Below are 15,663 nucleotides of genomic sequence, written 5' to 3'. Positions count from 1 at the left end.
TCTATGATAAGAATTTGGATCTGAGGGAGAGGGCATAGTCACTTCGTACCTATACTTTCCCCTCCCTGCTTCTCATAAAGGGAATTAAATCTTTTCCCTAGATCCTGGACAAATTCAAATAGCACTTTTGTCAGTGATAAAACCAAAACGTAGATGAGTGACTGGCCAACGTGACTGGGGAGAATGGGCATGGGAGTTAATAAAGTCACTTTCCTGCTCCCTGGATAAAACTGATGTGGATGTTGTCTGTGAAAAGTGACAAATGTATTTTGGCATGGGAAGACAAAGCTGCATTACATTTTTAGAAACATTTGCTAAATTTGTATTCGCAAAGGCTTTCACGGCCGGGATCTAATGGTTGTGGGTTTTTTGGGCTCTTTGGCCATGTTCTGAAGGTTGTTCTTCCTAACGTTTCGCCATTCTCTGGAGTGCAGTCTCTGGAGTGTTAGGAAGAACAACCTTCAGAACACGGCCAAAGAGCCCGAAGAACCCACAACAACCATTTGCTAAAATTGTTGGTAGATTTTAAATGCATGTTCTTTACAGTCATGAAGTAAGAACCATTCCTTTTTATTGCTTCTAAAGTAATTCCTCACAGTACAATTTTAATGAAGGTTTCAACAACACAAGAAAAGCTGCATTCAGTTGCCTTACCAAATGCTGTATCTGGGTTACCATCATCACTAGTAGAATTATCTGCTATGAAAAATCACCTTTCCTAGGATTCAGATCCATAGGCATCCAACCTAAGTTAGTGCAAGGAAACATTAATGTTATAAGCTAGGCTGCATGGAGGTATTTGGGATGCTTGGGGTTGTAAAGCCCTTAATGCAGAGTGAAGGGGTTTGTTAGTGGGACCATCACTAATTTTGGAGGGCCACATTCAAACTCTTATACCGTTATCCCCAACCTGTGGGTCCCCCAGATATTATTTGACTACAGCTCCCTAAATCCCCAACCATTGGCCATGCTGGCTGGGGCTTATGGGGTCCCAAGTCCATTCGCATCTCAGGACTCAAGCTTGGTAACCACTGCTTCCAAGTGTAAGCAGCTCCACTTATATTACGTTTGCTCTCTTTTCATGTTCCTGGAGTATGTCTATACATCAAATTCTCGAATATTCCTAGGGAGCATAACATGATGGGGTTCCCCGTTGCAGCAATATGTCCTGCTGTTTCTGGGTTTCCAGTAGCTATCTTGTAGGAGCAAAATGCAGGACTAGATAGGCCTTTGGCTGGATCCAGCACAGCTCTTCTTATGTTCTTATTGATGGTCTCTGTGGAGAAGAAGCTGTTTCTTCATCCCTGTCAAATGCTATTGTCACATAATTGTGATAAAAGAATGAGAACTGATACAGCTCAGTGGCCTGGAGCACCTGGCCTCAGGTCCAAGGGTCAGGAGTTAGAATCCCCACTGTGCTTCCTGGAAGCACATGTGTGGCTGAGTGGATTGTCTGCCCTGCCACGTGTGTGGCTTTGGGCTAGCTACACATTCCCAAATTGCTACTTGCAGGAGGGATGGATAAACTGTTTCTGAGTACTTTCAACCTAGAAAATCCCAGGAAGGTCTTTTAAAATCTTTGAATAATTTACTGCTTTTAGCTTTTAATATTGGGTTATTGATTATGAAAGCCACTTTGGGTCCTTTTTCAGGAGAAAGGTGGGGTAAAAATACTTTTAAATAAATAAAAGTGCAGTAACTTAGAACTGACCTGATGGCACATAATTGTTATATATAAAGTATGTAAAATGCTAAACTGCCACTAGATGGCAGAATTGACATATATACACATGACAGCAGTACAGTACTATACTCTCTCTTAATCTAGTACTGTATTTTCATGTGTACCATGAAGATTGGGGTTATGTTTACAGAGTTTGGAAGTCTTGGACTGTGAAAGATATCCCTCAGATATTTTTATAAGTAGAAGATGAGGAGGGAAAGAGAATAAGAGCTTTAGTTTTGATAGTTTCTATCATTTTAGTCAGAGAAAAACCTACTTGCTACTATGATGATTCTACATCCAATTACAGGAGTCTGAACAGTGATGCAGAAAGAATTTGTCTTTTGGTGTCAATCAAGCAAAAAAGGAAAAGCCAGCACAGCTGCTTGCCATGCTTTCAGGAGGGTTCTTGAAGTTGCCGTCCAGAATCGCTTGTCCACAATTGTTTTTCAAAGTGCTGGCTAACAAACAGGATTCAGATTTGTTTAGAGTAGTAATGTCACCATTCTTTTTTATTATTAAGGGACATGGTGGCGCTGCGGGCTAAACCACAGAAGCCTGTGCTGCAGGGTCAGAAGACCAAGCAGTCGTAAGATCGAATCCACGCAACGGAGTGAGCGCCTGTCGCTTGTCCCAGCTCCCGCCAACCTAGCAGTTCGAAAGCATGCAAATGAAAGTAGATAAATAGGGACCAATTCGGTGGGAAGGTAACAGTGTTCCGTGTCTAAGTCGCACTGGCCATGTGACCACGGAAGATTGTCTTCGGACAAACGCTGGCTCTATGGTTTGGAAATGGGGATGAGCACCGCCCCCTAGAGTCGAACACGACTGGACAAAAATGGTCAAGGGGAACCTTTACCTTTACCTTTAAACATAAACATAAAATACATAAACCAAAATACAAATTGACTGTGTTTCCCACCACCATAGACGGGACCTCTTGCGATATTTTTCTTTTATTGTCCTCTTCTCCAGAACTGCATTAATTCTTGAATTGGAGCTTTCCCTTTTCCTCTTGTTAACACATATTCCAAAAATCCACCCCATATATCATAAAAAGTATTCTTTTTCAACTCTCTTAACCTTAACATTACAAGTTAATTCATCGTTTATAGCTATATTCGATATTTCATTCTACCATTTGTCCATTCGAAATTCAAATTTTGATTTCCATTGCCTTGCTATTATCTAGCTGCTGTTAATAAATTGGTAATCAATTCTTTAGTCATCTTATCATATTCTACATTCTAAAATATTGACAACAAAGCGATCTGATCTCAGGATTAAATTCTATATCTTTTTCACATATGTCATTTAATTCTTTAAAGATTAATTTCCAAAATATTTGTACTTTTCACATTCTAACCACGTATGAAAGTATGTACCAATTTCCTTCTCACATTTCCAACAGACATTCAGATAACTAGTGTTTATTTTATTTAATTTTGTTGGTGTTAAGTATCATCTTAAGCCAATTTTTTTTAAAAAAATTCTCTTATTCTCATTGACACTAATCTTAAAACCCTCATTTTCCACATCTTCCTCCATTCTTCCTCATTTATTCTTTTTCCAAAGTCTTGTTCCCACACTAACCTCAATCCTTCTTTCTCACTTTCTTCCTCTTCTAAGTCAAGCATGAATCCATAAATTTTACTCACTGTACCCTTTACTGAATCAGTCATCTGAAAATATTCATATGATAACATAAATTGTTTATACTTTGTGTATTCTCTATCTTTGTACAATTATTTTAATTGTCTTTATGGTATTTGGTGTATGCCGCCCAGAGTAGTCGAAACGACTAGATGGGCGGGATAGAATTTAATAAATAAATAAATAAATTTGTTACATTTCTTTACCCATTCATTAGTCCATCTTTCTAATTGCATATACTTTCAAGCATGAAATATTATTCTGAAGCATTTGTTTCATTTGATCTTTTGATCTAATTTTTACAACTAGTCTTTCTATCTAATCACTTTTTTTCTTTAAATATTTCCACATACGTTTTCATATTGACAGGAAAATTGTCTAATTCAGTCACTAATTCTAGTGGAGAGAAATGGACATAAACTCTTTCTATATTTATACCATATGTTTAACATTGTCTTTAAAATGGGTTATTAATTTCACTTATTTTATATTTCTTAACCATACCAAATAGGTATTTTTCAATATCTATCTGTAATTCTGATTATTCCATTTTCCACCAAATAAGAGAATGCTGGCTAGTAGGGTCCATGATCTGATCTTCTTTCTGCCATTTTCATTCTGTACTTTGTTACGACAAAACAGCACTTCAGTCACCACAGCAGGAAGATCTTTTAAATGTTTATTTCCATTAATTCTCACATCACATACAGTACATATATAATTATCACACTAGGAATCTTGTGTACAGAACATGGCAGCGTTTCTAGGCCTTGCACAACTCTTCACAGCTGCTCAAATGGATGGTTAAAAGAAAAAGATTACGGTATCTTTCCATATAGAGGGGCAGGAGGGAGGATGTTAATATAAAGGCAATAATCTTCAGAGCTCTTCTTTCTTGATTCAAGAACAGGCCCCCTAGTCATGATGGGGCCCCACAGAAGTGCAACCAGCAATCAGTTCTACCTCCTCTCCCTTTGTCCTGTCTTTCCAATGCAGGCCGTGCTTGTCCTATCTACCATATTTTTCCATTTATAAGACGTCCTCCCCCTTTTCTAACCACCAAATTAAAAAATATGAAAATTTGCACACTTGCACCCCTTTGATCCTGAAGCCCTTTCATGGCTGCTTTACCCTGTGGCTTTGCAAAAGGCAGGGGAAGCGGCTGCCTTCCGTGTATAAAACAACCCTCAATTTTTTGTCTAATTATTTAAGTAAAAAGTGTCATTTTATACACGGAAAAATATGGTATATATCCTTTTTCCCCTGATATCAAATATGGTGTATACTTAGTAATGTATTTAGATGTTTTGCACCTCACTTTTCATTTAATTATTCTGGCCACCATCCTTTGATTAAGGCCTCCCCTACTCAAATTTTCTGGTTACAGACTGCCTTAAGGGACTTCTGCAGAGCCAATAAAGAAGGTCTACAGGTGTAAAAAGAAGAGAACCTAATGACAGGAGAAGTCAGTCATTTTCCTCTGGTTCCACCAATTCTAGGGAGTGCTAGCTAGGTGTTTTTTTTTTTTGTTTTTGTTTTTTTTTTTTGAATAGCCACCAAAAAAAGGCCAGATGCCAAACACATCTGAAACTATTAGTATTTCAAACCGGAATCTGGAAAAGTGACTTTTTTTACAAATTCCCAGAATCTCCCAGACAACTTTGGGAGTTTTAGTCCAAAAAAGGAACTTTTTCAAACTTTGTTTAAAACTAAACAGATTTGTTTGGCGTGGACAGGGTGATTGATGCACATGCCTCATCCATTCTGATGTAAGTGAGCACAGCTTCTGTTAAATAATGTGGTTTGGAGACCAATGCGGAACACAGAAACCCCCTTAAGGGGAAAAATTAGGAGCAGGAGACAAAAGGTGGCTCTATGACAGCATTACTCTTGAAGAGGATCTTAGCAACAGAACTTCGGTTGTCCTTTGTTTTCAAACTATGCCAAGAAGCCTATCTATTATCATGGACAATCATAGAGGCTGTGTGCTTCTTGATGCTTACACTCAGTCGTGAGTCGAAAATGTAGGTAAGTACCTCCCCACTGACTTGCAATACTGATTGCTAAATATGAGACCTTAAGAGTAGGGTGGGCTTGATATCATGGTAGGCTAGAAAAGAATTAAGGCTGTAAGAGGGGAGGCCTTAATTGGCTTGAACTGACCTTTGCAAGTCAAGAGAAGCACTTTTTAAAGCCCTGATGAGCCTACCGATCTGCCAGTTGCTGCCCCATAGACTGCTTCTTCCTAATGTTTTTTTAATATTAGCTTTTTTACTTATTTATATTTTTAAACCTTACTATTCTTAGTATATTCTTCAGGGCTAGCACACATATTTATCTAACAGATTTATTTCTTAGCAAACTTATGTGTATTAAGTTGGGAGTACATCATACTCCTAATTCACTTGGGGTAGACTGATGCACTGCAACCCAGTACATTACTTAAGAAAGTCCATGTAGACAAATGGAAAGTATATGATTGCATACCAGGATGCCAAAATACTCCACACGTCATGTACCACCATCCTTTTGATACCCTACAAACATACTCAACATTGATTTGTTTGCTTGTTTTTTATGCTCATTAGAAACTGGGTGATGACATTAACAGAGTGTTGTAACTGTGTGTTTTGTAACACAGTATTTTTTGGGCCCAAACTGGCATTTCTGCTTTGCTTTGTCCACTAATGGGGGCTGAGTCGATACATATCACAAAATGGATCATGTCACTTCAGCCCATAAAAGACAACTTTTGAATGGTCTCTTCTTTTTGAAAACATTGCCCTGGGAACAGGAAACTAGCATATCAGTCTGGAAAGGTCAGCACAAGCTAATTGCTTGGTATTCTGAGTTTATACGCATATGTTTATGTATATATCGTTTCTAAAGCACAAGGAGATTTTTAAAATGTCACCTCTCCACCACCTCCATCTGATGTCTGAAATGATCTACCATCAGGTACCTAAATTGTGGAAAGCACTGACAGATTTGTATTTTGGATCGAGGGAGTTATATAAGTAGAATTATGAAGGTTCTCGAGAAAATTCTCAAGTGTAAACATGTATCACTGGAGACCAAGACCAAAATAATTCATAATGTGGTATTCCCAGTTACAATATATGAATGGAAAAGCTGGACAGTGAAGAAAGCTGATAGGAAGGAGTAGAATTGTTAATGTTGGGAGCCCTTGGAGATCACACATTCATAGGGTTGACATAAACGGGAAGTGACTTGGTGATACATAACAACAACAATTTTGGATTGAAATTAGGCTTCTTCCAGCTCTGCACTGTTGTTTTACAAATCTCTCTGCATGTAGAATGTCTCATCATGGAATGAGGTTCATGTAGCAGATTCATGTTCAGAGCACCTCTTCCAACATAAAATTTGTCATTCTTAAACAAATTTGTCATTCTTAAACATTAAGGATTCTAGGATGTGGGTGATGTAGCAAGATTCACCAGTATGAAATGTAACAGTGGGGCTCCCCTTAGATGCATTTTGCAACTGAGAGACTTAACATGGGTATCCCAACTAGGTCCAACAAAACATCACTTTTTCTTTGATTGAATGGATATGCCACATGCAAGATTTGAGTTCATATTACATGTACATAACCTCCCCCCAAAAGTAGAAATAGTATACCACAGAAGCATACACAAATGTATCCCCCCTTCTTTATTTACAGTAGACTGGCCTTCTTGGTGGAGAATTGCTAAGAGTTGGAGTCCAGAAAAGTAACTTTCTCCAGATTCTGCATCAGGGAAAATTAGCAGTAACTGCCATATAAGTCTGCTTGTCTTCTCCAAACTAGAACTACTTACTAGTTTTGTATCATCAGAGCATTTTAAATTTAAACACAGCATGCAACACCTCAGTATCCAACAGAATGGTCTTGTCTGCCACCAATAACTGCATACAAAAGTGGCGACCCCATTGTTGCTTCTCCCCAGTGGACCATGAGGGGAGGAGTCTCCCTTTCTAACTGAAAGAATATTAGGTACTTTTGCTTCAGTGTAATGAAGAAAATACATTACACCCAACTGCTTATTTTAGTATCTGGACTAAAATGTAACCAATTTTTTAAAAAAAGGACATTTCAATGTTTGAAGATATAACTTAACATAATTTAAAATAATGTAATATGATTTACAAAAGGGAAAAAAAACCTGCTAAAAGACTATTGGCTGCTGTTTAGGAAACAGATGGGTATTCCTCCTTGTTGGGAATTGGCAGGTGGGGTGCCCCCCTTGTCAAAGGGATGGTGTGAAACACGTTTGTGAGGGAGATTGGATTTACTCTGCTGTCGACCTATATGCAGCAATGATCTACCGGCAGATCCAAATATCAAGGAAGTCAAAAGGAAAAGTAATTCCTACCACCACCACCACTACCACCAAACAGGTAATTTGTGAATGCAATTAGCTGCCATAAACTATGGGGACAGCTATTCGATCAGAAAGTTTTAAAAGGGGGTGGGTGGGCTAGTTCATGGATGCTAGTAGATACAAGCGACCCAGCGGCTGTCTGTGCCTGAATACTAACTGCTGGAGTGGCGAAGCAACCATGGAGGAGGCCATTGACTTTACATAGATGCATATGAGGCGTGTGTGGGAGGGGGACTTCCCAAATGCATCAGATGGACCATGAGGAAAAACAGGCCACGGGCTTCAGTAAACAGCAGGGTGGGGTTGGCTTTTGTTTTGTTTTTTTCATATCTTGTGGTTAGGCCTGAGATTCTGGACTCTTCTGCAATATACCTTTGGTGATCGTGATAGTAGTACAGTATTTTTTTAAAAAATAGCAAAACTGAAGCAGACCTATAATGTGATGGGAGAAGCAGATAATTTTCCTCTGCAGTTTCCTTAAATGGTTGTATGGCTGTTTTGCATGTGCGCAACTGGCCAACGGGGAATTTAAAAGCCACGTTTCTAGACAAAATATACAGCCAGGCTCTGAAGAGCCTGCAACTCCATTACTGCAGAGTGGAAAGCATTTCATATACAGTATGGCTTCTCTATTTTCGTGTAGTCAAAAGGTATAGAGGGTTATGAAATGCACAACAATTATTACAATTCCATAAGTGTATCTGAACCTGCAGTAGGTTCTCCATATAATGCTGTAATTTGTTCTTCTTACTTGATTCTCTGAACTAATGTGCAGCCTCTGGATCACTGCCACATGGCAGTTTGCATCATTACAACTAATTAAGCCTTCTGGGACATTAAATAAAATAACGCACCCACAGAACCATAGCATCGTAGAGCTGGAATATCATCCTATGCAGAGCTAGAGTGTCATCCAACAGAATGCTCTTTGAGAAAAGGGAAATGTTGCCCACCTTTTCTTCAGACAAAATGGCAGTTCATGATTCGGCAATGGCTGGGAGCAGGCAAGCCCTCATCTTTGCTTCTTTCCATGCACTTTGGTATTCTGAAAGCCAGTCCAAATTTGCAGCCGGTTGATCACTATGGAAGAACTGCACATGGTGTTCTCTGCTACTTGCTTCTCTCTTGCTATCTGGAATATAAATGGAAGATTTTACCTTCTCTCTTTCAGAACAGGTTGCTGTCTTCACTGTTGGTTGCCCTCTTTGTGATCTCATAACCTTGGCACCAAGTGCGGCTTCTTTGGGTGGATGCAGCCATATGGATTTGCCATTAACAATAAGGAGTTCATTTTCTTTCTGATTTGGATTGCTTTTCAGAGTTTGCATCTTGTCTTGGTTTTTCAGGTTTCTTAGCTCTTGGCCACCATCCTCCTTGGGCGGTGGTCTCGGGGAGGGAATTCTTGGAAAGAGGCTGACAAGATCGTGTTTCTCTATTACTTTTTCTTGAGGTGTGCCCAAACTGATGCCATGAAAGTTGTGCTTTGCGTCATCATTATCAGTGTTCTCATAGCCCTTAGGACATCTCCACCTATGATTTTTCTGAGTGTCTGTATCCAATGGGTCCATGTTTGAGCTGGAGTAAGTTTTGATGCAATCAAGAACGAAGCACTGTCTCTCTAACAATAGCATGTTAGGAAGGGTATATCTGGAGACCATTTTTGGTGTTTCTGAGAATTTTAAGACCCTGTAATTATTGTGTAGCTTTCTAGATTTGTTGATGTCTTGGATTTTATGCTTATTTTCTGGTGGTACCAGGAACGCAGGCCTTGCCTGCTGGTAGACAGATTGAAGGTAGTTTTCTTCACCAGAACAAGAATCCGAACTCAGATAAACATTCCCAAAACTTTTTGTGTTGCTTGTTATGTCTTCTAGCACTTCCTCAAAAGCTTCACTGATGGTTGGAAGAGGCTTAGCTAAGTTCAGTCTTATCCGAGGAGCCATTTCTGTAAGAAGCATGCACAGTATCATTAATGAGTGTGAATGGATTGCAAAAATGTCACTGGGGCACCATAGTTTCTAATAATCAACTTAGCATCACAAATTCTGAAGCCCATATTGGGCTAATTAGAAGGCCACAGAAAGTTTTGAAATCTCCAGATCTGTTCAGTGGATAAGATTTTAGAAAAAGCAAGCTGAGGAGGTACAATAGACAACAAATAGAAGATTGATTCAGTGTTGCTGTCATGGTGCCTGCATGTTCAGAAACTGAAGATGGAAGGTAGTTAGAGAACTCCGAATGATCATAATAATCATGTGCTGTCAAATAAGTTCTGACTCATGGCAACCCTTTGCAGGGTTTTCCAGGTAAAAAATTCTCAGAAGTTTACCGTTCCCTTTTTCTGGGCATCCTGAGACTCTGCAGCTGGCCCCAAGGCCACAAGGCTGGCTCTACTTGTAGGCACAGTGGGGAATAGAGCATCCAACCTCTGGCTCTAACGGGTGATGCAATGGTTTCAAATGGTACCTTGAGTGACCCCTAAATCTGACCAGTACAAGAAACAAAGATATGTCTGATACCCCAATTTTTGGAAAATAGAAAATTCAGCTATTACAGAAACAGCTCAGTAGAAAATTCTGAGCATGCAGACCAACCTCTGCCTCTAATGCATTTTAAAACAATAATAAAATCCTACATTTTAAAGGGAGCAATTCCACACACACCCCTGTTCCAACTCTACCAAAAAAGTGATCCTGGTAATCTCTTGGGAACGAGCCAGGCTTGGAGACTGGTGGCAAAAAGTATTAAAAAATGTTTAGTTCACCTTAAATGAAATGAAGAAAACAATTCAGTCAAAGTTCAGTTGGAGCTGGCAAATGTTAAACAATTAAAGTAGTGTTAACTGTTAAAAGTCAGTCAGAAAAGATGGGGACTTCAACTGAGATGGATTGCTTCGATAAAGGAAACTATGGGCTTTAGTCTGCAAGACCTGAGCAAGGTTGCTAGTGAAAGGATCTTTTGGAGGTCATTAATTGGAGGTCACTGGATAGTTCAGTGGTTTAGATATCTGGCGGAGTTCAATTCCCCAGTAGATCCTGCCTGTGTGGCCTTGGGAAAGCTGTGCAGTCTCAGGGCACCCTCAGGGAATGGCAAACCACTTCTCAATCTAGAAAAGCCTGAAAAGGATCGCCATAAGTCAGAATTGGCTTGACGGCACATTATTATTACTATTAACTCATAGAGTTGCCGTAAGTCATAAACTACCTGATTGCATGTAACAAGGGGAAAAAATGGTGTTAAATTTCTGTTTGTATTAGATGACTGAAACATTTCCGGAAATCAGGGTTCTGGTTCCTGCTAGTGTGTGTGGTCCCCAAAAATGGCTGAAAACGGCAACCCTTCAAACACAGTGGAATTTAATGAAGAGTGAGCATCTATAGGACTGTGTACAGACCTACAGTGGAGAAAAATACTGCTCACCTTGTTTTTAAACCTTCATTTCTACGGTTTATGGAAAAACATTTTTTTTTGCTTGAAACAAATACAGACACTTATGTAGGATTAAGACAAACCATGATTCAGCGTGATTCTGCTTAATGCCCTATCCAGGTTTTTAAAATTATATCTCTCTCTCACCAGTACAGGCATGGTACGCACACATAGAATCTTAGAAAAGTGAAGTTGGAAGGGGCCTACAAGGCCATCAAGTCCAACTCCCTGCTCAGTGCAGTAATACAATCAAAGCATATATGCCAGGTGATTGTCTAAGTTTTGCTTGAATGCCTCCAGAGTTGGAGCACTCACCAGCTCCTGAGGTAACTGGTTCCACTGTTGTGCTGCTCTAACAGTTAGGAAGTTTTTCCTGGTACTCAACCAAAATCTGGTTTCCTTTAACTTGAGCCCATTGTTGTGTGTCCTGCACTCTGGGATGATCGAGAACAGATTTTGCCCTATGACAGCCTTTCAAGTATTTGAAAAGTGTCATCACATCACCCCTCAGTCTTCTTTTCCCAAGGCTAAATATGCCAAATTCTTTCAGCCTTTCCTCATAAGGCTTGGTTTCCACCACCCCCGATCATCCTCGTCGCCCTCCTCTCAACTTGTTCCAATTTGTTAGCATCCTTCTTGAAGTGTGGTGTCCAGAACTGGACATAATACTCAAGGTGAGGCCTAACCAGTGCTGAATAGAGGGGGACTAGCACCTTGCGGGATTTGGAAACTATACTTCTATTAATGCAGCCTAAAATAGCATTTGTCTTTTTTGTAGCCACATGACACTGTTGGGTCATATTTAGCTTGTGATCTACAACAATTCCAAGATCCTTGACTGCATGACTATTAAGGAAGTCCACATCTACAACTGACCTACATAGACATCATTTGCTTTTTTGCTTTTGTTTTGTTTACACTCGGCACGTACACCAGATCTACCTTGAAAACTCCAGGGCTGAGTCACAGAACTACATGATAAACTATCATTCATCCTCAGAGGGAACCCAACTTTGAGTGGAAATTTTTAAGCAGATCCTCCTACCATAAAACGAGTAGCTGGACAACTGAAGACTTGCAGTATATCTTAATGGAAGTGCTAAACTCTTATGATGAAAAGTGCAATCCAAATCAAGTGACTTTCATTTTAAAAATTAACCACACTTTGTCTTTATTTGTGCAATTTTTAATAGTTACCACTAACTTCCTTAAATCTGACATGTTACTGCTGTCCTGTAGGACAAAGGTTATTTATTAAAAAGTAAGGCCTCTGCTCAGGGTTCTGTGTCTTCTTCCGGGATGTTTCATAGCAGTAACATGTCAGATTTAAGGAAGTTAGTGGTACAGCCTCCAAGATTCTTCAAGGCGATCCTTGAATGATTCATGAATTAAACCAGATTACATTTATTTTTATAGACACATCTCAGAAGATGACACCCCTTCAGAGATGATTATTACCTACCTGGAAATAGAAAATGGGACTTTCTATGTATAAATAACACACTTTACAATCCAGTTACTGTCCCTTATCACATCAATTCTCTCTGCAGTCCATTCCCTCATCCCTCTCCTTCATCTGCTGTGTTAGACAGGATCTAGGTGTAGTTTAGAGTAGATGAAGGAACACAACAGGAGATTGGGAACACAGTGGGAATGGGCAGGAGGAGCTGCAAAGCAACGCCATCTAGAAACCTCGGGGAGAGACACACATAAAAATGAGAGAGAGAGAGACAGAGAGAGAGAGAGAGAGAGGTAGCTTGATTCTAGGAGCAAAAGAAATAAATTCAAACTTTGTTCAAAAGCTTCTTCACCATATCTCTGTGTCAGCTTTCCCCTACCATTGAACTGTAGCCACAGCTGACCTTTTCATCCAGTTTCTAAACAGGTAACCTTGCTAAAATCAATAGAGCAGACACATAAAAATCAGAGGGCAAAAAGGTGTCACAGGCACTGTTGCTCCTGAGGTCCTCTCTGACCAGTCGCCTCTCTCCTCTGATACTTTATCAGCCTTTTAGATTTTCTCTTTCCTTATTCACAGAAATAACAAACACCAAACTGGCATTCACGGCCTGGCCATGCCTGCATATATCTTGTTCTTTTTCTTTCAGCTTTAGATTCTAGTCTCTGCATCTTCTTGTTTCCCCTTGCAAAGGTCCATGCTTTTCTTACCTGACTGGATCTGTTTCAGGGTATGACCCAGATGCTCTTAAACGTCCAGGCTCAGCGTCTCTTCTCTTGTGCTGTCTGTCCTCCTTGATTCTAGCGTTGAATATGTGCTATCTAAACCAAGGCTGCACATCAGGGTAGCAGCTTCCAGTCAGCTGATTCAGCTGCTTTGGGGTTGTTGTTGCTAAATATAGACTGGTCTGTGCCATTCTGTTTCTGAAGAATTCTAATTTGATAAGTGCTTCATGTTACTGGAAAGGCTGAAAGCAGGGAACTGGGGAGACGAGTCTAATACAATCTCCAGGATATGATCTCCAAAGAGAATCATTTCTCTTTGGCACAGCAAAAGCATTGCATTATGCTTTATACTTTAAATAATTCAATAGGCCCAGGGACTGTATATGTTTCATGCTTGCATCTGTAGGTGGCAGTTAGCAGCATGTTAAACCAAGCTGCAAGCTGCTCTCCCTGCTGATACCGGGATGCGGCAATTTAAAAAATACATGTGGATGTTACAATTAATAGGTGTCCTGTTTTTGGCCTTCAGATGATAGAGAGTGACAAAGTCTCTGTCCCTGGTCCCTCATCTCTAGAAAAGAGGTCTCCAGAAATGCATGCTATCCCCTCAGAGTCTCATGGCTTTTGTTTGGGACAGAGAAGGGAACATTTTCATTTTCTAGACTACTAGGCTACACTGAGCCTCGTGGCACAGTTGTTAAAACTGTGCTCACTGCAGCCAAAACTCTGCCCAAGACCTGGGGTTCAAATCCCAGGTAGCCGACTCAAGGTTGACTCAGCCTTCTATCCTTCCGAGGTCGGTAAAATGAGTACCCAGCTTGCTGGGGGGGGGGGCAATGTGTAGCCTGCATAATTAACTTGTAAACTGCCCAGAGAGTGCTTGAAGTGCTATGGGGCGGTATATAAGCAGCACACTTTGCTTTGCTTTGCTTTTACTATGCTGGGATGTTCCAGGAACAGTACTTGAGAAAGATAATTTTACTATTTCTGATATGGAAGACCTTTTTCTGTGTGCAAGATTGTTCATCCGTATAATTTCATTTGGGATTATGGTGAGGCCCAGGATGTAATTTCTGGGAGGATCCAGCCTCAGCACTTATCTTTAGTGCTTAGGGCCGACCCTGTCATTAGGCAACTGTAGCCAATGCTGAGCGATGGCTGGCTGGCAGACCTCTGTCACACCACCTCTTCTCCACTCAGATGCAGGGAAGTACTCTATCACTTGACAAAGCTGATGTATCTTTCAGCTGCCGGACTGTCTGGCATATTGGCAACAAAACTAAGAGAGAGACACCCGAATTAGAAAACAGATCTTCAAAACCAGAGAGGGGCCTTCAGATGTGGGATTTCCACCCCGCCCCCCCTCAGATCGAGCCCTTGTGCCAGCATTTAGTCTCCTCAAACAGCTCTGAGGCACTGGAATGATACCTGTTGTGGGATTGTGTCCACCTGCCTGCCTTGCCTGCTCTTGGTCTGAACTTTTCTAGCCATGTTGGCAGGCCCCTGTAAGCCACCTGTGAACTTTCCTGCAATCCTGTGAGTGAGAATACCTCAAACTGGATTGACTGAGCTCAGGAAAATAAAAATACTGTACTATGCATCCCCAGGTCTCTGGCAGAGAGGAGAGTGAGGTCCGAAAGGAGTGAAAGTAAGGCACAAAGTTTGATTTTATTGTATGTGGTGAATTTAAAGTGGAGGCTCTTCTCCTTGTCACTTCCAGATGGCTAAGTCTCGGGGGGAGGGGCTGATGCCTCTTAAGACAAGCTTTTTACCTGGTTGGTAGGGTTTGATTTAGCTTTTCCAGTGGGTCACCTGTGCCCTTTTAGCACCTCAGCTGGTCCAGATTCTAAGCATTAATTTAAACACTCTCACCCACAAACACTGTTAAATCTGTTAAACACTGTTAAATCTTTCCACCCTTGTAGAACTGGAGATTTAGGGCAAACCATGCAGTTACAAGTTGGGCCTGTTTCTTTAGCAAGAAGAAACAAACCTTTCTGTGTAATTAGCCGGGGTGGGGGGGAGTCATCCAACAGCCTCACGGAGACATTATAACATAATAATATGTTATAGCCCTGGAATTTCATTGCAGAGTTGCTTGCATAGTATTTCACAATTTTTACCAAGGGTCTGAAGCCTACATGGTGGTCCCAGGTTTTGGCCTGAACTCTCCAGGAATGGAAAGCTACTGAACTGGAAATTGTAAGGCATTGTGGATAATAAGATGGTGAGCTCTCCAGGACTGGAGGCATGGGGGGGGGGGTGGAGGGAGAGGGAGAGCTAAAT

The 15,663-nt window shown here is 40.6% G+C and overlaps 1 protein-coding gene and 1 long non-coding RNA gene across 3 annotated transcripts in view; one reads left to right on the top strand and one right to left on the bottom strand.

Annotated features, from left to right (window-relative positions):
- Positions 1 to 4,041: 4,041 nt before the first annotated feature.
- LOC110073477 (uncharacterized) overlaps positions 4,042 to 15,663 on the bottom strand; it is a 13,446-nt gene continuing 1,824 nt past the window's right edge. The window contains exons 1-2 of one of the 2 annotated variants that reach the window (XM_020782722.3): positions 13,363 to 13,549; positions 4,042 to 9,709 (exon numbers count right to left, since the gene is read on the bottom strand). In XM_020782722.3, the coding sequence (XP_020638381.3) occupies positions 8,742 to 9,707 (966 nt within the window). In that variant the 5' untranslated portion in view covers positions 9,708 to 9,709; positions 13,363 to 13,549 and the 3' untranslated portion in view covers positions 4,042 to 8,741. Of the gene's footprint in view, positions 9,710 to 13,362; positions 13,550 to 15,663 lie in introns of those variants that run through there. The other variant, XM_072990087.2, reaches the window with a different exon arrangement.
- LOC144586813 (uncharacterized) overlaps positions 13,618 to 15,663 on the top strand; it is a 26,642-nt gene continuing 24,596 nt past the window's right edge. The window contains exon 1 of the long non-coding RNA XR_013541858.1: positions 13,618 to 15,025. This is a non-coding gene — a long non-coding RNA (uncharacterized LOC144586813). The remainder of the gene's footprint in view (positions 15,026 to 15,663) is intronic.

The sequence above is a fragment of the Pogona vitticeps genome, chromosome 2, assembly GCF_051106095.1.
Source record: "Pogona vitticeps strain Pit_001003342236 chromosome 2, PviZW2.1, whole genome shotgun sequence".
NCBI classification, from domain to species: domain Eukaryota; kingdom Metazoa; phylum Chordata; class Lepidosauria; order Squamata; family Agamidae; genus Pogona; species Pogona vitticeps.
Note: the sequence above shows the minus strand (reverse complement) of the source record. Positions and strands in the feature narration are given on the sequence as shown.